Genomic DNA, 25,627 nt, shown 5'->3' on the forward strand with positions numbered 1-25,627 from the left:
TTTACCCCTGTCAGCGCTCCCACTAACCCTTACCAGATCTGCACCCTTCTTGCTATCTAACTGAGCACCCTTCGATCCTTAACTGTATTTGCTTTAGGGACTACATCCCGAGAACCTGTGTTTGGGGTGCACATCCCCAACCCACTTCCTTACTGACCGCTAGCTACTCCACTAAAAACTCGGGATTATCACTACTGAGAATATAACTGATCATTACCCAACTAACGCCTTCCGCAAGTAGTAAGGCACTACTGAATCTTACACATACATGTTACAGTCACCGCATCTGAAGTAACCTGATCTAGAGGGGACGACCTCCAATTCACCATTCAATTCCAAGGTATGCAGATGGCATAAAACTCCGTCACAAGTAGGTAATATAATACCCCCAACACATATACTTATTGATATCAATGCAACAACATAACAATAATAAAATGAATAATAATTGACAGGGAGGTAAAAGATACATACCTCCATCACTCAGCGCTGCTCAAATCCTTGCTGAAATCAACCGGAAAACTCGGCTCCGAGCCGTGGGCGCCCATGCCCGGCCTCAGCAACCACTGGCGGTACTTGAAGTCCCAAGGGCAGGAGCTGGCACCTGCCCTGCTGTATACAAACTCGGACAGTGGGCCTTCTTGTAGCCCCTCTGACTGCAATGGAAACATATCGGATCAAGTCCATGGGCGATGGTAACAGTACAATCTCTGCTAAAATGGCCAATCTAGCCGCACTTGAAACATCCAGCATCGCCACCACTTCTACGCCTGCATGCACCCATGTGCTCCTACCATACTTCCCGCATCGATTACGGCTCTGATAGTTCCTCGTCCTCAAATCCGACCCCTTAGGCCTCTTGCCCGAACCTGCGGCTTCCTGAGTCTCATCCGACCCTTTGGGTCTCTCGCTAATGCGTTACCTCTTCGGCCCCATCCATCGTATGAACGACAGCTGTCTGATCCTGGAGCTTCGCGGTCAACCTATTAGTGACCCTCACGACAATGTCGGGCAGATCCTCGCGAATGGCTCGCGAAACCTCCTTAACTATCCAATCATGCATAGGTCTCTCTTGGAGACAGGGTGCCCCACTCACTCCTCTCCCCTGATGGCAAAAACTAGAAATGGGATCTCCTTTCTCGATGGATCCCTGAACTCCATAAGAATTGGGGTCTAGACGAGCCCCACTCTGTCCTAAAACTAACCCAGCCTTACAGGCCTCAAGATGACTGTCCATGAGCTCCATAATGGCCTCTCTAAACGAACCGAAAATCACTGGAGTCTGATCAATGATGTTGTGCATGATCTCTGCGGAAATGAAATCCCTCATCTGATCATCAAGCTGCCCAGCTCTAGAGCCTGAGCCAGATCCCTCCCCGGCACCCGAACTGCCAACTGATATCTCGCGCAACGTCACCATGCTGAAAATATAACACTTCCTTATCAATATATACACCACTGGTGAGGGATTTCTCATACACTCTAAAAGTTCCTTGGTCTTGTCTCGGCCCCTCTTGATTCGAGTACAGATCCTCTGCTTTCAGTAGTACGGGCCCATACTACCTTCCACATCTATCCGTACTTTCCTCAAGAGTTACCTCAACTCCACCAAGTCCTCTTTTCTCTAGTACTGATCTCTGCTATTCTCATCCTAGGCTTGCCCTAGGGAACTTCTGACTCCACCTAAACCATTCCTCAACTGTTGAAGGCCTCACTGTAATGCCAATTAGCCACCACCTGAATACCATCACATGCAATGAGGCTCGGATAATCCTTCGAGTAAAAGTCTCGTCCCTACAACGGTTAGACTCAAACAAGAGCTGCGCAGTAGGGCCAATTCCAACACTCTGAGATTATTCAACCCTGATCACATGTAATGTGACGTATTCACCTAATGGCTAACTCCCATCACTTAGAGTCCCACAAAGCACAAAGGAAGCAGCATTCGGATAAAGGAAACATACTCAGGAAAAACTATTCTCATAACAAGAAACTGTACTAGCATACAATGCTAAGCTCATACTATCAGGCATAACCTACACAGGCTATCCTACTGCTGTCTACTCAATACTAGCATGAAATTCTTATCAAGCTGAAACACATAAAGCGGGCACATAAGGCATCCTCGTAGATCCTTAGTCCTATACTAGCATGCTGTTCTACTGAACTGAAGCTGAAACTAAAACTGAAACTAAAACTGAAACTAATGATCATAAACTTGTATGGGTAATTTGGGAGTACTTACTTGAGCTCGGCTGATTGCATGCACCACACCCTTTTCTCTTACCAAAACTCCTTTCTTTCTGAATTCTTTTGCTTTACTAAAACTGTTTTGTTTTTCAAAACTCTTTTACAAAACTGTCTTTTCCTTTTGAAAACCTTTATACCAATCCCTTGGTATGTCCGAATCCCTCAAACCAAGGCTCTGATACCAACTTGTAACGACCCAAAAATCATGACTAAAAATTTCTTTTTAAAACATTACTAAAACCAGATTTATAAAAACGTATCATAAGTCATAACATAACTTTCGAGTATTAAATTCAAAACATAATCTCATTATCAGAGTCAAACATTCCCAGGCTAACTGACTATGGTGTGTGCACTGCAATCTTCCCGAGCCCCTCTTTTGAAAACTGAGTACCTGAAACCAAAACTGAAAACCGTAAGCACGAAGCTTAGTGAGCTCCCCCAATCTACCACATACCATGCAATAACATATAAAGCACATACTGGGACTTGCCCACTGCATTGGACCGAGGTCCGGACTAATTGCGGCCTTGCCCCCTGCATCGGACCGAAGTCCGGAAACTGACTGGGACCTTGTCCCCTGCATCGGACTGAAGTCCGGACTAACTGGGGCCTTGCCCCCTGCATCGGACCGAAATCCGGACTAACTGGGGCCTTGCCCCCTGCATCGGACCAAAGCCCGGAAACTGACTGGGACCTTGTCCCCTGCATCGGACCGAAATCCGGACTAACTAGAGCCTTGCCCCCTGCATCGGACCGAAGTCTGGACACTGACTGGGACCTTGTCCCCTGCATCGGACCGAAGTCCGGACTAACTGGGGCCTTGCCCCCTGCATCGGACCGAAGTCCGGAACTAACTGAACACCACATAGCATAAACATATCAACTAGCATGAACACACATATACTGCATACTGCATCGGGCCGTAGCCCGGAACACATAACACATAAATCCTGTCTGAGCCACGAAGGCATCAAACATACTAACTACTGCATCGGATCAAAATCCGGAAACTACTGCTAGCTAAATGGGCCGACATTGTGGCCTTAGACCCGTTCCTACTGGAAGGAAACTCACCTGAACTGCTGAGCTCTACCGATAATCCTCTGGCTGCTAATCGACAATCCCCTGAGCCGCTGCTGCTTCAGCTCTCCGAGCTACCAATATCAATATGACACTTAGTCTGACAGTCCTCTAAAAGTCAACTAAGTCAACTCTGGTCAAAGTCAAAATCATGGTCAAAGTCAACCTTCCAGGTCAACCCTACTCGCCGAGTCCTCCTAATGACTCGCCGAGTTCATATGCTCAGGGTCTTTCTATTCACGACTCGACTCGCCAAGTCAGTCCATGACTCGCCGAGTCCAACTATTTCCGAGTCCTGTCCTGTCCAACTCGCTGAGTCACCACCCGACTCACTGATTCGAGTCTCAACTCGAAGGGTTTGGGGTTTCGCGACCTGACTCGCCGAGTCCAATAATAGACTCGCCGAGCCCAAGGCAATCTTCAACCAACTCGTCGAGTTGTTCTTCCAACTCGCCGAGTTCATGCCTAACTTCATCCGACTCGACGAGTTGTTCATCCCACTCGTCAAGTTCCTCCTCATCTTCATGCTACTCGCCAAGTCCACTCGAAGGACTCGTCGAGTCCATTCAGATCTACATACATGCAGAGGACTTTTGAATCATGCACGGACTCCAAACTGTAGATCCACTCTTCTAAAGCCTATTCCTTACGTAAAGTGGCAAACTTTACGTGTAGCTAACGAGATCTAGGCTCAAATCACTATAAACTAGGGTTTGAGACAAAGGGGCTCAACAATCAACCCATAGACTGATGCTTTATGATTCTCTAGGCCAAGATACACATAGATCTGAAGTAGTAACTTCAGATCTGGGCTTCTAACTCGAAATGGTTCATAAACTTGTCCTAAAAGCCCCAAATCCCATGATAAAGGTTGATCTATATGCAAAAGAGGGAAGGTAGCGACTCATTACCTTCAAATGCTCTGGAAGACCTCACGACTTTGGATCTACTGCCAATTCTTGAATCCCTAATGTGTGCCTTCTTCCTTCTTCCTTCAAATCACCCAAAATGGCAAGAAAGCTTGAATGAGCAACAATGGAGGCTTAGGGTTTCTGGTTCTGGACTATAGGGCCGCAAATGAGCCCTAGGGAAGAGAATAAGATGCTTAAATAGGGTACCAAGTCCCGAAATTAGGGTTTCCTCGTTCAGACCCAACTCGCCGAGTTCACGAGCCGACTCGCCGAGTTGGTCACTTACTCGATCCCCCGGATCCCGCTCTGACTCGTCGAGTTCCTCCCTGGGCTCGACGAGTCCACTCCTTGACTTAGGGTTTCTTTCCTTTTCTTGGCCTTTCTGATCTTGGGTGTTACACTATTATTCCACTTGACCGAGTGGTCTTGAAAAACATGAATATGACTTTTTCCAATAGCCTTACCTGATTCAGATTAAATGGAAAGTCTACTGCCTACTTGGCCCAATACTTTTCTGCTTCAACCGATTCTTTAAACATTTCAACTTCTTCATTTCATGGTCCAATCTTCCCGAAAATTAAACTGCAACTTCGTAGAATCATTCCAAGCATGATCTATTTTTCATATGCCCTACAAACATCCAAAAAATGTGAAAAATAAGATCCTACCAATACACATAAAATGTATTGATAATTACAAATTAAATGAAATGTAACCACCTGAATGACATGTAATCACATGAAACAAACATGCTAAATGATGCAGAGATGCATCTAACATGTGGTAAATATGAAGCTTTACATGCGTCTTCATATTGAAGTGATATGGTAAGTTTAGAAAAATATATTTGTGTTCTAAGGATAAAATGAACTATAAGAAAATATACTGATTATAATAGTACTATAATAAGGTAACATTAACATTGCACTTTTCAGCTAACCATTACATATCAAATTAATACAAAACCTTAATAAGAACAATCCTATTAAAATTTAACATGTCACTACATACTAGATAGAAATGATACCAAAATAAGACCTCACACAATGAGGTCAAATATGAAAAAGAGAAATAACCTAGAAAAAATCCAACTACTAATAAACATATATGATTGTTCCTTGCTTCAAAAATAGCTTCCTCGAGCAATTATTCCAAGCCATTTTGGACCTAAAAAGGTCAGGGATGATATCCATGGTTGTGCACATTGGTGAGTCCAGCGAACTAATAAATGGGCACTTTGAACCTTGTTTGGAACACGACCATAATCTTCGACCTAGGTTGCTTGATGATGATCGCTATATCTTCATCAACACATGCAAATGATGAAATGACCATCATTGGATTCGATTTGCAAAAAAAAAATGGTCAACGAGAAAAAGAGTAGGAGGGCTTAATGAAGAAGAACATGAAAAAAGAAAAAGGTTGATATAGGGCTTTTAAATAAAACACTAATGTGGTGTTTTTTTTTTGTCCTCAGATCTTCTTGTCCTCTTCTGTCTGCGTGACGCAGACCACATGCATACTTTATTCTTCACAGACTGTTTGTTTTTTTGAAGACTGTAGACCTAAAAATGTCTGTGCGCCCTTTTCTTAGCGCAAATATAGACCAGAGTCTTCTAACATCTTCAGACATCTTCTAGCCTAAAAAACACATGTACTTTAATTTTTTTTAGTTTTTTTTTTGAATTTATATTTATTCCAACTTTATTAGTGATAAACAATTTGAAAAAAAAAAAGTTACAACACTTAAAAAAAAAAGTTTGACGACACAAACATGATATTTTTGACAAATTTATAAATAAAAGTTTATTACAATAATGTTTGTTGAAGTTGTTTATATAAATATGAAAAAAATAATAATATATTCTTATATTTTTTGTGTCAAATTTTATAAAACATTATTTAATAAAGCATCGTTAATTTCTTAGAAATAGTATTTATGGCATGTTTCTAATTGATTTAGTTGAAAAAATCGAAGTTTATTTCCATTCATTTATATATCAAATTCTTTGATTCCTAATTACAATGTTTAGACATAAATTTGCCACCAAAATTGTTAGTTTTTATCAAATATATACGTTAATTTGTACCATTTTTATTTTTTACTTTTTATATAATAATACTAAAAGTTGATTTAGATTTGTTAATTATTTATAACAAAGTCGTAAATATATTAAAAAATCACTTTGTAGTTTAAAAAAATCAGTTTATTTAGATTTTAGTTTATTTTATTAGCATGCATATTTTAAAAAAACAAACAATCTTCTTCTTTTAGACTGCGGACGTTTGGTTCACCTTTTCTACCGCAAAGGTTTACAGTTATGGTCCGCAGATTGTAGACATTTTGTTTTAAAAAAAACAAACACCACCTAAAATATGAGAGATAAAACAAATAAAATAAAATTGAATAAATGAATTTACTCGCAAGTTCGGCACATGAATAGGAGTAAATGTATTAAACGAAACAACATGAGCCAAAAGGACCAACGTTGTAATTAACGTAAACCACTAGGACCGAAGCTGTAACGAAAAAAAGTTAGACCAAATTAGTAGCGTATTTTCCCTATACCACAAGGACCATGTATGTACTTTTGGCTTAAACATATCTACGAGATCATGAACCAATCACATTAAACTATCCTTTTATAATTTTATTTTTCCTTAAAGAACCTCAGTTTTTGGCTTATAAATAATCACGACGAAGCCACACTTGAAAGCAGAAATCCTAGAGATAGCTTCACTCGAACATGGAAGACCTCCACTTGTACATCTTACTTTTGGGCATAGCCTGGTCCATATTCAACAGATATTTCGTTCCCAGAATCAAGAATCTGCCGCCAACTCCATTATTAGCCTTACCAGAAATAAGCTACCTTACTTTATTCAAGCAGCTGCCAATCCACCGAGCCCTCTACAGTATCGCCGCCCGCCACGGGCCAATTTTGCTCCTCCATTTTGGCTGCCGACGAGTCCTTCTAATCTCATCCTCGTCGCTTGCGGAAGACCTCTTCTCCAAAAACGATGCGGTGTTTGCCCACCGACCTAAGTTGGTGGTGGGAAAGGAATTTGGGTCCAACTATAGCAACCTTGCTTGGGCACCTCATGGTGGTCACTGGCGTCATCTCCGCCGTGTCTCCTGCCTTGAAATCCTCCCATTTCATCGTCTACCGGAGCAACATGACTCACTCACGGATGAGGTGAAGCTGTTGCTTGGCCGGCTTTTCCATTCCCAGAAAAAGACTGTAGAGCTAAAACCGTTGTTTCTGGACCTTGTGCTTAACGTGATGATGAAGATGTTCGCAGGAAATGGGTAAACTCATTAAACTTGAAAGTTTGTTTTATAAATGATTGCGTTTATTAGATTACTAGCAGCTTATAAAGAATTATTGTTATAAAATTAATTAAAATTTTATAATAATAATTTATAATTATTAATCAATTATTTTAAATAAATCATTTTAAATAAATTACTAATTAAGAGATATATTAAAATTTTAAAGTTATTATAACTTCAATTTTTAAAGTTATTATAAATTCAAATTTAACATATAATTAGAAAATGTATATTTAAAATTTGAAATTTATTATCTAATATATCTACATGACACATGACATAATATTAACGAAAAATTGTATTAAAGTGACATTTATCAAGAAAATTTAAAACTATTTATTTATTATAATATGGATGACGCTTAAACAAAAATAAAATAAGACTAAAAAACCATATAAAAACAATTGTAATTCTAGCCTCCGCTAAATCGTGTTTTATATAGATCTCGTCTTGTTGTTAAATAATAAAAAATATAAAGATCAATTAGTCAAAATAAAAATAAAAAACAAAGAGAAATATATGATTTACTTTAAGTAGTACCATAAGAAAAAAATTCTTCAATAAAAAAGAACTCTTTCTTTTGTGATTGTATGATAATTTTGACAAACTAGTTAAGTTTATAGAGTCCATGCATATTCTTACTTTCCTACCATATTTATTATTCATAAGTGATCTCAATTATATATATATATATATATATATATATATATATATATATATATATATATATATATATATATATATATATATATATATTCATTCATGTGAGACTATCATATTTTATGAGACATAGAGATCCAATCCAAACCATTAATTTTGAAGATAAAAAAATATTATTAAAATGCATAATAAATGAAAATTTTAGAACTTTTTTAAATATTATTTCCGTCATGTATTTTATCAAAATAAATAAATAAATAAATAATTTGCCATTTTTTTTTCAAAATTTACGTTAAATATTATAATAGAATATTATATAATAAATATTTAAATTGAATTTTTAGAAATATATAATATTCTATTCGAATATTAAACTATAAATATTCAAAAAATTCTAATATGGTCAATATAGAAAAAATAATCAAACTTTATTGCTTTTTATTGACAAACTAAAAAAAGGCTATATGGTCAAAATATAATTATTTTTCTATAGTTTATTTTATTAGTATAAATTGAATTATTTATTTATTCATCATTTTGTTTGTATATATTTTGAAATTTTGGTTTAAAAAATATTTAATGTTAACACTTCAATATTTAATGTTTTCTTATAAAAAACATAATGTTTATATATATATATATATATATATATATATATATATATATATATATATATATATATATATATATAAGTTTTTTTTAATCAACCTGTATACTACACGTCTTTCACACCCAGTATCTCACAAAATTAACATGATCTCAAATGAACTTCTATATCTTCCCTAATAAATAATTTTTTTTTTGCCATATGTCATGTTCTCCTTCCATTTAACAAATGTCAATTTATGATAATTTACAATAAATTTTAATTTTCACATCTCATTTTATAGATTTTCTTAATTTATTAAATTTTATATAATATTTTAATATAATAATTATAATAAATATAGTAATAAATTGATATCAATTTCTTTAATTAGCTTACCTTTTCATTTCAAAATTTTTAAAATAAATTTTATCATATTCTTTTGTTTATTTATTTAAATTATTTGTTAAATTTAAAAGATAAAAAGTATTCCAATTTTAATAATTCATTAGTTTTCTTATTTTCTTACAAATTCATAGCTCTCGATTATTTAGATCTTCATATTTAACTTTTTTTTTTTTAAATTAATTTATGTAATACATAGGTCTACGACTAGTATATATATATATATATATATATATATATATATATATATATATATATATATATATATATATATATATATATATATATTATGTGGGCCATGCAATATAATTTAGCAAATAAAATGTACATAATGCTTCCTCTTTTTAGAACACTTTATGGTAATTAGACTTTTCGTGACCACCATGAATGATTTTTTTTTTAACGGCAACCACCATGAATGATTAATCCATAGAGTAAAATAGTATTATTTTTAGTTAAGGATATTTAATTTCTCTTATTTTTAAGTTAAGGATTTTGGATGTTTGAGTAATACTTATCTTAAATGAACCCCGCCACACACTCAAAATTATGTGGGTTACACGCTGAGACGCACCTGAAACCATTATTTGAGGTTCATATACTTCATATAGGTAGAAACACCCATTTGGTAATTATAACTGTGATATTACTTGATGTATATTGTAATAGTTATAACATGAACGTGCCGCATGTTGTAGTCGCAGTTCTCAGTATATGATGTTTCTGATAGGTTCTGCCCGAAAAAGATGACTTGCGAGGGAAACGGGATGGAGTCAATTTCTATGGTCGACTATGTCACTCATTCATTTAGAATGACGACCGACGAACAAGACGTGGGGTATTTTATGCCGTTATTAAAGACGCTAGGATTGATTACTTTGGAGCAAAGGTGCAAGGAGTTGCAAAAAAAAGGAGATTCTCTCATGGACAGCTTAATTGAGGAACTTCGATCAAAGATGCGTGATATTGAGGGATCAGGTCAGAAAGAAGGAAAAGTGATTGAGTTCTTGTTGGCTAGACAGAAAGAAAATCCTGAACGTTACCCTGATAAACTTATCAGAGGACTTGTGCAAGTATGTTCTTTCGATACACTATAAGTATAATTTTCATAAAAAGTGAATTTTTTGTAGTCGTGTGGATTATATTAAAAAATGTATCTAATTAACTTTGTGCACGTATGTTTTTCTTAGGTCTTAATGTCAGCAGGAACTGATACAACAGTCGGAGTTTTGGAGTGGGCATTTTCTCTTTTATTGAACCATCCAGAAGTTCTACGGAAAGCACAGAATGAGATTGAGAATTATGTTGGCGATGATAAACGATTCCTCAAGCAATCAGATATGGAGAATTTTCCTTATCTCCATTGCATTGTAAAGGAGACATTAAGAATGTATCCAGTTGCCCCTTTACTAGTCCCTCATGAGTCGTCAAAGGAATGTAGTATTGGAGGATATTACATCCCTAAAGGCACCATGCTAATGGTGAATGCATGGGCTATTCAAAACGATCCCAATGTATGGAAGGAACCTGAAAAATTCATGCCAGAAAGATTTGAAAAGATTGTAGGCGAAAGAGATGGATTTAAGTTAATGCCGTTTGGATATGGAAGGAGGAGTTGTCCTGGAAAGCACATGGCAATGCGTGTGATCACTTTTACTTTGGGCTCACTTCTACATACCTTCGACTGGGAAAGGGTTAGCGAGAATATGGTTGATATGAACGAACAAACACGTCTTGCCTTGTTCAAGGCACAACCATTGATGGCTGTATGTCACCCACGGGCGACCATGATGAATCTACGTTCTCAAATTTAAGCATGTCTTTGTCACGTAGAATAAATATCCATGCAAGAAGTACGTTTGTTTATATAGCGTTAGGTTAATTTATATGTGATAAAGCCTTTGTATGTGATAATATCGCGCTTAGGTGATCAATAGTAGATTATCTTTGGGCTCACTTGTCAATGTAATAGAGCTCCACTTGGTTATCGCCCCTCGCTATGTGCTTCATGTTAAGGTATCCATAATGTATTGAACTTCATAAAATTTAATGGATTACCAAATCGTTTTTCTATAATTCATATAACTCTATCATTTTTTTCTACAACGCATTAACTCTACAAAGTTCAATAAAATATTATAAATTATAATTTATAGTAATATTTAAGAATTAAAACTTTCATTTTTTCTCATTGAACTCCAAATCTATTGAATACCAATATGACATCTCATAATGATAAAGTTTGATCAATTAAAAGACAAATAGATTTGTCACCCCGTTCAACTCTTCCATTAAACTCACTATTGTGGATGCTCTTAGCGTAATAAGATAATTATATAATACTCTTTTTGTGTTGGGCTTTTAATTAGCCTTATAACTAGATTAATCCTACATACCTTTTCAATTTATATTCTTCATTTTATTTATTTATTTATTTATTTTGTAATTAGGCCTTGCTCAAACGGTAGGCAACTTGGACGGTTGTCCAGAGCCAATGTTTTAAGGTTCCAAAATTTCTAGAATATATAGTATAATTATATATAGAAAAAATTAACTTACCTAAAAATGCTAGAAATATTTTTCTTTAAATTAGTTTTTTTAGTAATATTGTAATAATATTTGTGTTTATTAATAGTGAATTTTATAAAAATGTTTCTATTTTCAAAAAATTTATTATATTTATGACTTTGGGCCTATTTTTTTTTTTCGCCATGGCCATATTTGGATCAGTTTTGTATGTAATTCAGTTTTTTCAGCCAATTATAAAATGATAGTTGTTTTCTTTGCTTTGGTATGGGTTTAATTACATGGTATAAAAGCTCGACTTGATTCTTGATTCATGATTTGTTGATTGTGTAGGACGGTGCTAGTTTCAAAAAAAAGGGAAAAAAAAATTGGTTAGTGTTCATCGAGGTTCTGGTAAATTGTCGTTGTTTTTCTTCGTTTGTTTGATTATGGTTCATTTTGCTCATGTTGTTTGTTCATTTTGGTTATTGGTGGTATTTATTTGTCTTTGCAACCGGTATTCATTTGTGTTGGTTAGTGCTAGCATTAATTTGTTTTGGTTATTGTTAGTATGACTCAAAAAGATGACAGTCCATTTGTATTCAACAATGGATAAAATTATTTCTTTTGGAGTTATATATCTTATATTATATTATAAATCATATTAGTATAACTTACAAAACGTTTTATACAAATCAATTATGTATAAATAATTCATTAATACTTGTCAAAAGTTTGAAGACTTGAATTAAACAAAATAATTAAGAAATTCAATTTGGAGCAAAATAAAAAACTTCAAATACAAAATTTCTGTATATAAATTTATTTACATTTCTTCAACCAGATACCAATATTAATTAATTACATCAATTGTATTAACAGACAATATAAATATAATGTATAAACATAAATATTTATTTAAAAGTGTGATGGACTTATTAGTATTGTGTCAAATATGTTTTGTAGAGGTTTATTTATCTCGAGATAGGCCTGCCCATTCTCATGTTTATGCTTATCATCTAGCCTATATATATTGCATGCATGTATCAATTAGGGTTAACGTTTTGTTGCCCTACATAGCTCTTACAGAGAAGTTCTCATTGAACTCTTCTAGGGTTATTATAATCAACGCATTCGACTCCATTTTGATCGTTGTTCTTGTCAATTATTTCTCATTATTTACTATAGAATCTATCGATCTTATTTATTGTTTTCACAGTTGGTATCAGAGCAAGAGATAGTGTAATTAATTCACTATTCTTCTGTCGAGTTTTTACTAGGGTTTATTGTTTTTCTTGGATCTGTTGTTGATGTCTCAATCGCTTCAATCGGTTGTAGGCTCCAAATCTAGATCTTTAGTTTTTCCCTAGATCTCGATTCACGTATTACACTTCTGATTCTATATCTGTTATAGTGAATTCTTGACATCATGTAGAACGAAGATCCTCACACTTTTTTTCAGTCTCTCTAGTAGTATTGAATCTACTAGAAGGATTCAGATGCTCTTTCCTCAAGATCATGAAGTCTGGGCGCTGCACTTTGAATACTATGTTCTTGGTATTGAAGAACATGGTGCTACGATATGGCAGACAATGAATCAAGAGACATTCTCGCATAAAGGAACAAGAAGAGTAATCAAGACGTTAGTCGACTACAATGCACTTATTCTGGAACATACAAACGTTCCACAAGATGAAAAAGATAAACTTATGTGCAACATAAAGGTGATGAGAATCATAAGGTTTGCTCTAGGGGTGAGCATTTAGACCGAACCGGACCGGACCGGCTCTTGGACCGGACCGGTTAGGGAGAAAATCGTGGACCATGGACCGGACCGGATGCATCGTGTCCGTGTCCATGTCCGTGTCCGGGTCCGGGTCCGGGTTTTCCGGTTTTTGGACACGTTTGGACCGGTACCACTTTAGTTGCATAAAGTATAAGTAATCTACATTGATGTAAAATATTATAACTTGCAAACTTAATTTTCCAAATAAAAACAACTAACATATATTTCAAGTTCACCAACAAAAGTTAACAATTTAAACACAAACATACAAAAATAATACCATAGCAACAAAAAACATAGTTTAAAGTTTAAACTTTAAAAGCAATCAAAACAACAAACTTCATAAACTCATAATCTAATCTTCCATTGGCTTCTTCCCCTTATCATTGTCATCAATATGTAATATATTTAAAGCTTGTGCAATCTCTACATAAACACAAATGAAAATGTTGTTAGTATTTAATAAAAAGTAATATTGTATAAAAAAAGAACAAAGCTTGTAATTTTTTTTACCCAAAGCTATATCATCATCGTTCAAGATGTCATCAACGTTGTCAATTATCGGATTTGTAGACTTTCTCGCCCAATCTTGGGTGCATAACAAAGCTTCAACTATCAACGTCGATAAACTAGTCCGATACTCACTTACAACTCTACCACATGTGCTAAACGCGGACTCGGACACTACACTTGAGATTTGTATCGCCAATATATCTAACAACAAAGAATTAAATTGTAATAACATTAATTTATAAATAAATTATGAAAGTCTAAAAAAAAGTAATCACCTTTCGCCATCCGAGCAATTGTTGGGAACCTAATTGCGTTTACTCTCCACCACCCGAGAATTGAGAAATCTTTTTTATAATTAACTATATTCTCTTTCAAATAAGTTCATAACTCGTTATCCGTTGGATCCGAGTTGCTACCTCCCGTACAAAGAAAATCACCGAAAAAATCATTATCATCATCAACATCAATGGCTATTTGACTCGCTTCTTGTTGAGATGATCCACCGCTGTCAAATCGTTCAAAGTAGGTCATAAATAAATTTTCCATCCTATTCTCAACCTCTCGGACCATTTGACGTGCTTTTATGTCCATGCTCGCAGGGGTCAATGATGGTTCCATGTACCCGATCATTTTTTTAAAAGCATGTAACAAAAAAGGTGATTTGGTGGTAGGATCAAGTAAAACCGCAAAGTACATAAAATCATTCATCTTGTTGTATGCACCCCAATACTTTTCGTATTTCGTCCTCATATCTTTTACCATATCGAGAAACATTGGTTTGGTTGACCACTTTCTTAGATGTATGTCCACATCTAAGACTTCCCTGATAAAAAGATTTACCAAAGGTTTTGATGTAGCCGAAACAAGCTTTGTTTTTGTTTTGAATTTTTCAAAGAATTTCACCATTTCGGTTACAACTTCAAAGTCATAATTTTCCGGTACTCTACCGAGATCCCTTTCATATGATTTATCTGTCAAAGATACATAAACAAACAAAATTATAGTCTAAACAAAATCTTAATAATTTTGCTGAAAAGATGATATATAACTTAAAAATAAATATTACCTCTTATGCCAAATTCCGTAAATGCCTCTCGTAACTCATATGCGGACTTCAATAACTCGAAAGTCGAGTTCCATCGGGTAGGAGTGTCACCACATAGAAACTTCTTCGTTTGTAAGCCACAATCTTTCATCGCCTTCTTGAACTTGTTTATTCTTTGTGGTGACAATCTAATGTACCGTATCGCCTTTTGGATACACTCAACATGATAGTTTTGGTATTTTAGTCCATCCTTTACGATAAGGTTTAAAATGTGAGCCATACACCTAACTTGGAAATGCTTTCCACCCTCGTAAAGATTGGGCAACTTTTTGACCAAAAAGTCCATTGCCTTGTCGTTTGTAGCGGCGTTGTCCAAGGTAATGGTCATGACATTTTTCATTCCCCATCCACGAATACAATCGAGTAATTCTCGGCCCATATCCTCTCCCTTATGGCTATCTATCTCCCTAAAGTTTATAATTCTCTTGTGCATCATCCAATTCTCATCTATGAAGTGAGATGTGACCACCATGTAAGTAGTCCTTTGACAAGAAGACGTCCAAGTGTCCGTTGTCAAATGTATAGCGGTCTTTGGGTTACTTAAAAATTGAAGCATTTTGGTTCTTTCTTCTATGTAAAATTTGGAAACATTTCGGGATATTGTATGTCTAGATGGCAACACAACCTTAGCATTAAGTGCATTGGTGTATTCCACAAAAGCCTCGTTTTCAACGAACTTGAAAGGTAATTCGCCTACCACAAAAAGGTTAAGTAATGCTTTTTTGATCCTTGCATCATCGTGTTTCCATGTTTTAACACTAGTATCTCCATTTGACTCCTTTTTTAGATTCAATTTGGTTTGAGTTGGATCTTGTAGCTTATTCGGGTTTTTTTGACACCGATCTACGTGTTTGAGTAAACTAGAAGTCCCATTCCTTTCCACATTTGCCTTTAGTAGCCTTTCACACCATTGACATTTTCCATATCTTCTTTCCATACCATCATCCTCTTTTATCATAACTTTATCAAATGAGTCCCAACAAGAGGATGTTTCTTTGCCACTTGTTTGTTTTTTTTTGTGACTTGTTTTCGTTTTGCTATTTGTTCTTTTTCGTTTGTTAACATTTGATTGATCATCTTTTGCCGAATCATCAACTAAATTGATTTGTGGTGTATCCTCAATAAATTCTTCTTCATCAACATTCGTATCCTACATTACATATAGTCGCAACAAAAATGTTTTCACAATTAATCAACAAAATATAACGACATACTTTATGACTTTCAACAAAAATTAACAAAAATCAACAACAAAAACATAACCGTAGTTTACATACAATCACAATAATTTTTTTTACCAACAAATAACCTAAATATAACAACATACTTTATGACATTCAATAAAATTTAACAAAAATCAACAAAAAATCATAACCCTAGTTTACATGCAATCAAAACACAAATTTTTTCACAATTAATCAACAAAATATAGCAACATACTTTATAACTTTCAACAAATATTAACAAAACTCAACCAAAAAACATAACCTTACTTTACATACAATCACAATAAATTTTTTTTACCAACAAATAACCTAAATATAACAACATACTTTATGACATTCAATAAAAATTAACAAAAATCAACAAAAAATCATAACCCTAGTTTACATGCAATCAAAACAAAAATGTTTTCACAATTAATCAACAAAATATAACGACATACTTTATAACTTTCAACAAATATTAACAAAATTCAACCAAAAAACATACCCTTACTTTACATACAATCACAATAATTTTTTTTTACCAACAAATAACCTAAATATAACAACATACTTTATGACATTCAATAAAATTTAACAAAAATCAACAAAAAATCATAACCGTAGTTTACATGCAATCAAAACACAAACTTTTTCACAATTAATCAACAAAATATAGCAACATACTTTATAACTTTCAACAAATATTAACAAAATTCAACCAAAAAACATACTCTTACTTTACATACAATCACAATAATTTTTTTTTACCAACAAATAACCTAAATATAACAACATACTTTATGACATTCAATAAAAATTAACAAAAATCAACAAAAAATCATAACCCTAGTTTACATGCAATCAAAACACAAAATTTTTCACAATTAATCAACAAAATGTAGCAACATACTTTATAATTTTCAACAAATATTAACAAAATTCAACCAAAAAACATAACCTTAGTTTACATATAATAACAATAATTTTGTTTTGACAAGTATTCAACTAAATATAACAATATTGTTTGTTATTTCAACAAAATTTAACAAAAAAAAGAACCAAAAATCGTAACCCTTACTTGAATTTCATCATCATCAAGTGCAATCCAATTAGCAATCCCGGTTTTTGATTCCATTAATTGTGAATCGAGACTTGAGTGAATCGAGACTTGAGAGAAACGACACTTGAGAGTTGAGACTTGAGAGAGGGAGAATCCGGAATCGACACTTGAGAGAAACGAATTGGCGAATTGCTACTTGCGACTTGAGGATACAGAAATCAGAATCGACACTTGAGTTTCACAGTCGGGCATCGACTACTGCTTGGCATCGACTACTGCTTGGCTGCTTGCGATGCGATTCAGAAATCAAAAAGGACAAGGTACGATTTGGGATTTGAGATGATCGAAATCGAACGAGGTTTTTTTTTTGGTTTGGAAATTATCGGCTATTACATGTTATGGGAAAGGGAACGTCGCTTTTGCTATGGTATAATAAGGCCGATAAAACTTTTTTTTTTACCATGTCCAACCGGTCCTGGACCCGGTAAAAACCGGACCGAACCGGGAAAAAAACCGGACCGGACCGGATAGAAAACTTAGAACCGAGAACCGACCCGGCGGTCCAAAAAAACGGTCTGGTCTGGTCCGGTCCGATCCGGGTCACCGGTCCAAATGCTCACCCCTAGTTTGCTCTTCCTCCGGACATTTTCTGCTTCGTGAGTTCATGTACTACTGCTAAGGAGATATGGGACAGACTCCGGACACTCTGTACAAACACTACTTTTATCAGAGTTTGGAGCATTTGCACAAAAGTCTGTTGAAAAACTAGATCGGACATTCAATCGATTCAATCATCTGTTGATTAGGATGCTTAAGCATAATCTCAAGCGTGAAGTTATAGAACAGAAAGTCATGTTCATGAATGTATTGAGATCCGAGTGGAAAGCTATTGTGTCTACTATGAAGGCACATGAACAGTTCAAGAGCTACTCATTGGCAAAGATTGTGGGAGTTCTGAGATCCCACGAAGATGAAGTTACGAAGAAGGTGAAGATTGTTTCTGGTATGGGATCCCTAGCATCAGTTGCGAAGGGAAAGAACACAACTAAAGACGATTCGAAATCTGATCTCTCAGATAGTGAAATCTTCACTAAAGACAAGGCACTGTTAGTTTCCGACCCTAAGAAGTTCTATAAGAAAAACTTCTCTCGTTTCAGGAACAAATACAGGCAGGGTGGTAATTCCAGTTCCAAAAAGGCTAGATATAGGAGATTTAAGAACTCTCAAAATGATGAAGAGAAAAAGGAGAAAAAGCTTTTGGGTGATTCTGGCTATGAATGCAATTATGACATGGAAAAAATCACTTTGCTAATGAATGCAGGCTTAGGAGGATGAATGAGAAGAAAAAATCTGAGAAAGATGAAGCCTAATATCTTAAGAAGATAGAGGCACTCAGGAAGAAGAATGCAGAGACGGCATTGATTGTGCAAGAATGAAGCGATGAAGATGGAAGTGTCGAGTTATGGTCAATAGACACTGAAGATGATGAGGTCAGGAAACCCATACACGGCGGGTGTTTCGTGGCCAAGTCAGATGAGCAAGAGTATGAAGGTAGATGCTTGATGGTTCAGAACGGCGTTTCGGAACAGAGATGATACGTAACTGAAGACGGTCAACATTCCGAAAGCTATTTTATAGCGAAGCCTGTTTCAGAACAAATGAAAGAATGTGAGAAAGTCATCTATAAGGTACACTGTATACTCAAATATCTTAATATTCATGTTACTCGTTATGAATCTGAACTAGACGATTTAAATTATACCGTTTCTAATTTCAGTGATAGTTCAAAAAGAACTCGTCTTAGTAATGCTAATCTAAATCATCAACTTAGCAGGGTAAACTTTAAAAGTGAAGAGAGGAGGTTAAGGATAGAGAATTTCGAAGTAGAGCTCAATAGATTGAGAGATGACATTATTTATCTTAAGAGAGACAGTTTTGCATTTTTAAAACAAAGGAACATTTTTTGTTTAATAGTCAAGCATTTATATTTCAACATTACTCAATTGCATCTTGATTGTGAAATAGAAAAAGGATTGCACAAAATAATTTTGTCATTTCTTGAATTGAAAGAGGACGAAATCGATACAGACTGTTACAAGTGCTAATCCATCATTTCTTCTGATGATGTTTCAGATTCATATAAAATTGGACTTGAGAAAATAGAAGAATACATTCAGTCTAAAGAATACAAAAATATGTTGAAACAAATGTTGAATGATAAGGATAGAGAACAAATCAAATTTAATATTATGTAGAAATTTGACTCTTTATGCAATAAATTAAATTCAGAAAATAATTTTGATACCGAAAACGTTTCTGAATTTGATGAAAGTGATATGAGTTAAATTTATGTAGAAGATGAAATAGATTGTTCTGCTTTTGTTCAAAATGATGATGAGCATAAGAAAATTTTGATTTTTGATAATTCAATTGAATTCGTTCGTATTGTTGAAAATAAAGGCTCTATAGTTTTAAATGAAAAAGCCACAGTTTTTCCAAAAGTACAAACAGTTTTGAATCAAATTTTTGTGAAAAATGGACTGAACAAAAAGGATACTTCAGAACTAACGTCCCTTGTTAATAATTATCATGCTGATGGTTGTGATGAATACTTCTGGTCCGGGCCAATAGACAATGTAACCGCAACAAAAGGTCTTTTTAAAATGACCTCCTGAAAAACAAAAGGGAAATACATTTCGAAACCACTAAATCGTGTAGACCTTTGTTACGATCAGCCAGGGCCAAGTGGCACGAAGGATGTTCCCAGTGAATTCTCTTCTGAACAACACAAAATGTCAGTCAGAAAAAGAAACCTTAGTTTAACATTCATAAGTTAGCTGAAGAGCTTATTACTAAGAAAATACAACTTAATGCTAGATATAGGAAGTACTTACAAGAAAGAAAGTGTTTTTGGAAAAATAAGAATTTCAATCATAATTTTGTTAATTAAAAAAGATTTTCAGTCCAAAATATGAACTCTTCTCCAACTCAAAAACCAAAATCAAAACCTTTTTCAAAACCACAAGTTTCTAAACCAATTGAAAAGCCAAAATCCAATTATAATCCAAAAACACAGTCTTCAAAATCTGTCAACACATCAAAAGATGTTAAGGACAAAAGTAAAGTTGTTTTGGAACCAGAGATTTCTCTCAATGAATACGAAAGCAAACTTGAAAAAGGAGGAAAAGGCATTTGCGAAAAAGATGGCTCAGAAACACAAGGAGTTTATTCAACGAAAAGCTAATGTTGTTGAAATAAATCTTTGTGACAATAAAATGGAAGTTTTCAAAATAATAAAAGAGAAGAATAGTATTTTGATAAAAGGATCCTTTTGGGTTGATAAGACTAAGATTTTTCCTATTCTCAAGAAATCCTCACAAGGTCCCAAGATGGTTTGGGTTCCTAAATCTATTTGAATTTTGTAGGTTATGCGTGACGAATAGTATGATTCAGAATGGTATATCGACAATGGCTGTTCATGTCATATGACTGGAATGAGAGAAGAACTAAGAGAATTTAGATCGTTAAAGGATGGCAGTCGAGTAAAGTTTGGAAACAATGCTACCGGAGAAATCAAAGGCTACGGGATGATTACAAATGGAGAATTCTCTATTCGAAAGGTAGCTTATGTAGAAGGTCTGCAACATAATCTAATAAGTGTTTCACAATTGGTTGTAGGTACTGGGATAAAAGTGTCGTTTGACGACTAGGGTTCTAAAATTATAGAGAAGAAATCTAAGCAGTGCTTCTGAAGTCTAAAGAAAAGGAGAAATGTATCCTATGAATTTGAATCATATCAAAGGGAAGCCGTCAATTTGCCTTCTTACAAAAGCATCTTCAGATGATAGTTGGCTCTGTCATCGAAGGCTCTCCCATCTGAATTGCAATGATATAAACAAACTCGAAATAGGTGATCTTGTACGTGGTCTACCTCTTTTGAAGTTCGAAAAGGAACATATGTGAGCTGCTTGTGAGCTTGGAAAGCAAAGTAGGAAGAGTCACTTAACCATCATCAATACTAAAAGAATCGAGCCATTGGAACTAATGCATATTGATTTGTGTGGTTCATTCACCATCGAAAGTATTGGTGGTAATAAATATATCTTGGTTGTTGTTGATGATTTTTCTAAATTTACCTTGGTATTCTTTCTTAAACTGAAATCAGATGCCACTCCGAAGATTTCATCAAGCAGATAGAGCTTCAATTACGAAAGCCTGTTAGGAAAATGCGCAGTGACAACAGTTCAGAATTCAAAAACCAAGTGTTTGAAGAATTCTTAACTGAAAAAAGAATAGCTCACAACTTCTCTGCTCCTTACACTCCACAGTAGAACAACGTCGTTGAAAGACGAAATCACTCTCTTTGAGAAGAAGCAAGGACGATGTTCTCATTCGCAAATCTTCTTCTCTACTTCTGGGCTGATGCAATTGCAACGACTTGTTTCACGCAGAACCGTTCACCTTATGAGATTCTGAACCAAAGAAAACCTAACATTAAATTCTTTCATGTTTTTGGTTCCACTTGTTTTATAATCAATTCTAAAGAACAAATGATCAAATTCGATGCGAAAGCTGATGAGGGCATTTTTCTAGGTTATTCATTAACTTCGAAAGCATATAAGGGTTTGAACAAGAAGTCAAGAGAGATTGAAGAAACCTATTATGTCACCTTTGATGATAGCTATTTGAAGAAGTATCAGAAAGTAGATTATCATCAGAGGAAATCTTTCCGTCAACGAATCCGATAACTATTCCTCTCTTGAATCTATATGAAGAATTTTTGAATTTGTTCGACAAACCTAATAAAGCCATCAATTCTGAATCTAAGGCAAAAGACAATCAAGAGGATGAACTAAAGAAGATAGTTGATGAAGGTGCAGAAAATATCGAAACCTCTCATGAGTCACCAACTCCGAATGCTTCGAAATTCCCCAATCCACCATAACTTTCTGATGCTCCATTCCAGGGGAGAGCTCATCTTCGAGTCCTAATATCGATACTCATTTTCAGGGGGAGAATCCGATTCCGAATGAAGGATCACATGCAAAGTTCCAGGGGGAGAATGAAAATAATGCCTCTGACGTACAATCGAAATTTGAAGAAGTAAATGCTGAATTGGATCCTACCGATGATCCGAACTACCCTCCAATGACAAAGTGGACTAAAAATCATCCAAGATCTCAAGTAATTGGAGACTCATCTTCAGGCGTTCTGACAAGGGCTCAACAAAAAGCAAAACAAACTGCATTATTTTCAAAAGTGGAATTTTGCATGTTTAATCCTTCTATCTCTAAAATCGAGCCTAAAACTGTGAAGACTACTCTTGATCATATTGATTGGGTTCAAGCTATAAAGAAAGAACTCAATGAATTTGAGAGAAACAATGTTTGGAGACTAGTTCCCACTCCGAAGGATGCCTTGCTCGTCGGAATGAAATGGGTGTTTCGGAACAAATTGGACAAGGAAGAGAATGTGATTCGAAACAAGGCATGACTGGTAGTGAAAGGATACTACCATGAGGAAGGTATAGACTACGAAGAGACGTTCACACCAGTTGCAAGACTTGAATCCGTTCAGATCTTTATTGCATATGTAGCTCACAAAAATGTTGAAGTTTTTCAAATAGATGTGGAGTGTGCATTTCTGAATGGTGAACTAGAGGAAACAGTCTATGTGGAACAACCACCAGCTTCGTAAATGAAAAGTATCCAAACCATTTCTATGTTCTGGATAAGGCTGTGTATAGTTTGAAACAAGCTCGAAGGGCATGGTATGAAACCCTTACTCCTTTTCTAAAACAATCAAAATTTAAACAAGTGTCAGAATTATCTTCAACATTAATGAAATGTTGTTGAGAGCCAAGTGTTGACTTCTCAGTCATGTTCAAAAAGGGAAAAAAAATTCTCAGTCATCAGCATTCAAGTAATCATCAATCTTAACTATCCCATATGCATATGAATCATTAGGAATTTTATCATAACTAGATATCTTCTTTTCACAATCATAAGAAGTCTCATCTATCTTTTCTATATTATAAGACAAAAAGGGAAGCAACTTTTGATGATGTTCATTGCATATGTCAGATTAATGATGCAGAACATTCAATTTTACATACAAGCGCTAAGCTGAATTTTAGTAAATATTCATTTGTTTGACTAACAACATGTTATCTGTCCTAACAAAATCAATATCTATTGTAACAGTTCTTATTTTAATCTCTAAACTCTCAATGTCACTCTTCTTTACTTCCAGTTTGTTTCAAACATCATATAGAAATGATTTTGATTGTTCACCTTCTCTACTCATGGAAATTAACATATCATTAAGATAAGCAAAAGTATCATCAAATTCTGTTAAAATTGCATTATAAGTATTCGAAGGAATATTAAGAGATACAAGAAGATCACATACCTTGCTGTCATAGGAGATTTTTCAGCACTTGTTGTGACGAAACATCTTCCTGAGATCCTCTCCTCGTTAGAATCACCTTTTTCATACTATGCATGCATAGCTCCATGTGTAGGATTTCACATTCTTCATCATCAGACCCTGAGTTCCTTCTTCCTCATCACCTCCTCTAGCCATCAAAGAAATACCTTTGGTCCGATCTTTTATCTCCTCAATCTTTCCTACATAATATGCTTTGTCCTTCACTATCTCCTTCTTTTCTTCCTTCTTTCTCTATATACAGTCCTTTTCTAAGTGGTTCAACCCATTGTTGTAATTGCAATCATAACTCGACTCACCTTTAAGCTTCAACTCCTTTTTGTTCTCAAACGAACTCTTAACATCTTTCTTCTCCTCTTTCAACTCAACCTTCAAATTCTTTCCATTCGAACTGTTCCCCTCAAACTCATTACTGTTCTTGAACTTCGGATTGAAAGGCTTTGTGAAGAATTTCTTCACTTTGCTTTTTGATTAGTAAGCCACAACTTCATTATTAGAATTAAACAAAAAACCTTCTTCCTCAAGATTATCTTCTTCTTCAGATTTGATGTCAGATTCCTTGGCACTTTTGACATCAGTGTCAATGGTCCTCCCGAACTTAACTTTCCTTCTTCATCAATTTCATTTATCTCACTTTCATGAGCTTTCAGAACATTATACAAATTAGCCAACGAATAACCATCGAAAATTTCTTGAGTTTTGATCATCAAGCTTATGTTTCTCCACTCCTTTATCAATCCCATCAGAAACGTGAGATTGAACTCCAAGGTCGAACGAGTAACACCGTATCGAGAACATTTGAATATCAGTTCGTTCAAACAATCATAGTAAGACTCGATTGATTCGTTGTCCTTCTGTTTGAACTCACCTAATTCCAACAAACATTGCTTCACATAGCTTTTCTTCGACTTCTCATTACCTTGATATTTTTCTTTCAAGGTGTCCCAAATCCCATTTGCAGTTTTACAACCACGAACGTAATTATAAACTACTGGTGGAAGAGCGCCACCTAATTCACATAGACATTTCTTATCGTTTACCTCCATTTAATCCCTTCGCACAAGCATATCAGCAAAAGAACCAACATTTTCAAGCATACCAGTACGAAAATTACCACTTTTGACTGCTCTCCGAAGATCTTCATTTATTCCATTCAGATAGTCCTCCATTATGTCGGCCCACTGCTCATAGTACTCTGGAATAAGCATCAGAATCTTAGTTGATGACCAAGAAAGTATGAGAAACTCGACATAATGTTCATGTTGAATTTCGCCATTGTTGTTCGGATGAATGAGATTTTAGATTCAAAAAGAGAGATCTGAAAGGAAAATAAAACAGAGATTGACCAGAATTTAATCGATCTAATCACGCAGAGTGCGGAATCATTTCACAACAACCAATTGAATCAAGTTTTCAAAATCAAATTGTAGAAGTTTTTGTATCAGAAAGAGTGATTCAAAAAATATGAAAAACACGAGAAAACTACAAAAGATTGGATGAATCCTGCTCTGATACCAATTGATGTGAGTTAGAATCGATATATGAACACAGAATCAATCAAAGAAAGTAATAAGAACACATCATGTAAATATGATATGGTTGGATCATATTAGTCTAAAGAGAGTACAAAGTATCAAGAGTGTTTTACAATCAGAAGTGCTCAAAAGTTACCCTCTACTCTAGTACTTACCTTATTTATAGGTACAACAGACTCAGCAAAAAAATACAAGGACTAAACATTCTAGCTTCAAATACGATAGTGCCTTGCAAATAC

The 25,627-nt window shown here is 34.9% G+C and overlaps 1 protein-coding gene across 1 annotated transcript; it reads left to right on the forward strand.

Annotated features, from left to right (window-relative positions):
- The first annotated feature begins 6,947 nt into the window (after window positions 1-6,947).
- On the forward strand, window positions 6,948-11,216 carry LOC145079640 (cytochrome P450 81Q32-like). The gene is made up of 3 exons (XM_079023120.1): window positions 6,948-7,554; window positions 9,960-10,302; window positions 10,420-11,216. Exons 1-3 carry the CDS (start codon window positions 6,992-6,994, stop codon window positions 11,041-11,043), a joined length of 1,530 nt encoding a protein of 509 aa, XP_078879246.1. The 5' UTR covers window positions 6,948-6,991; the 3' UTR covers window positions 11,044-11,216.
- The last annotated feature ends 14,411 nt before the right edge of the window (window positions 11,217-25,627 follow it).

The sequence above is a fragment of the Lactuca serriola genome, chromosome 1, assembly GCF_051521515.1.
Source record: "Lactuca serriola cultivar US96UC23 chromosome 1, Lser_US96UC23_V15, whole genome shotgun sequence".
In the NCBI taxonomy this organism is placed as follows: domain Eukaryota; kingdom Viridiplantae; phylum Streptophyta; class Magnoliopsida; order Asterales; family Asteraceae; genus Lactuca; species Lactuca serriola.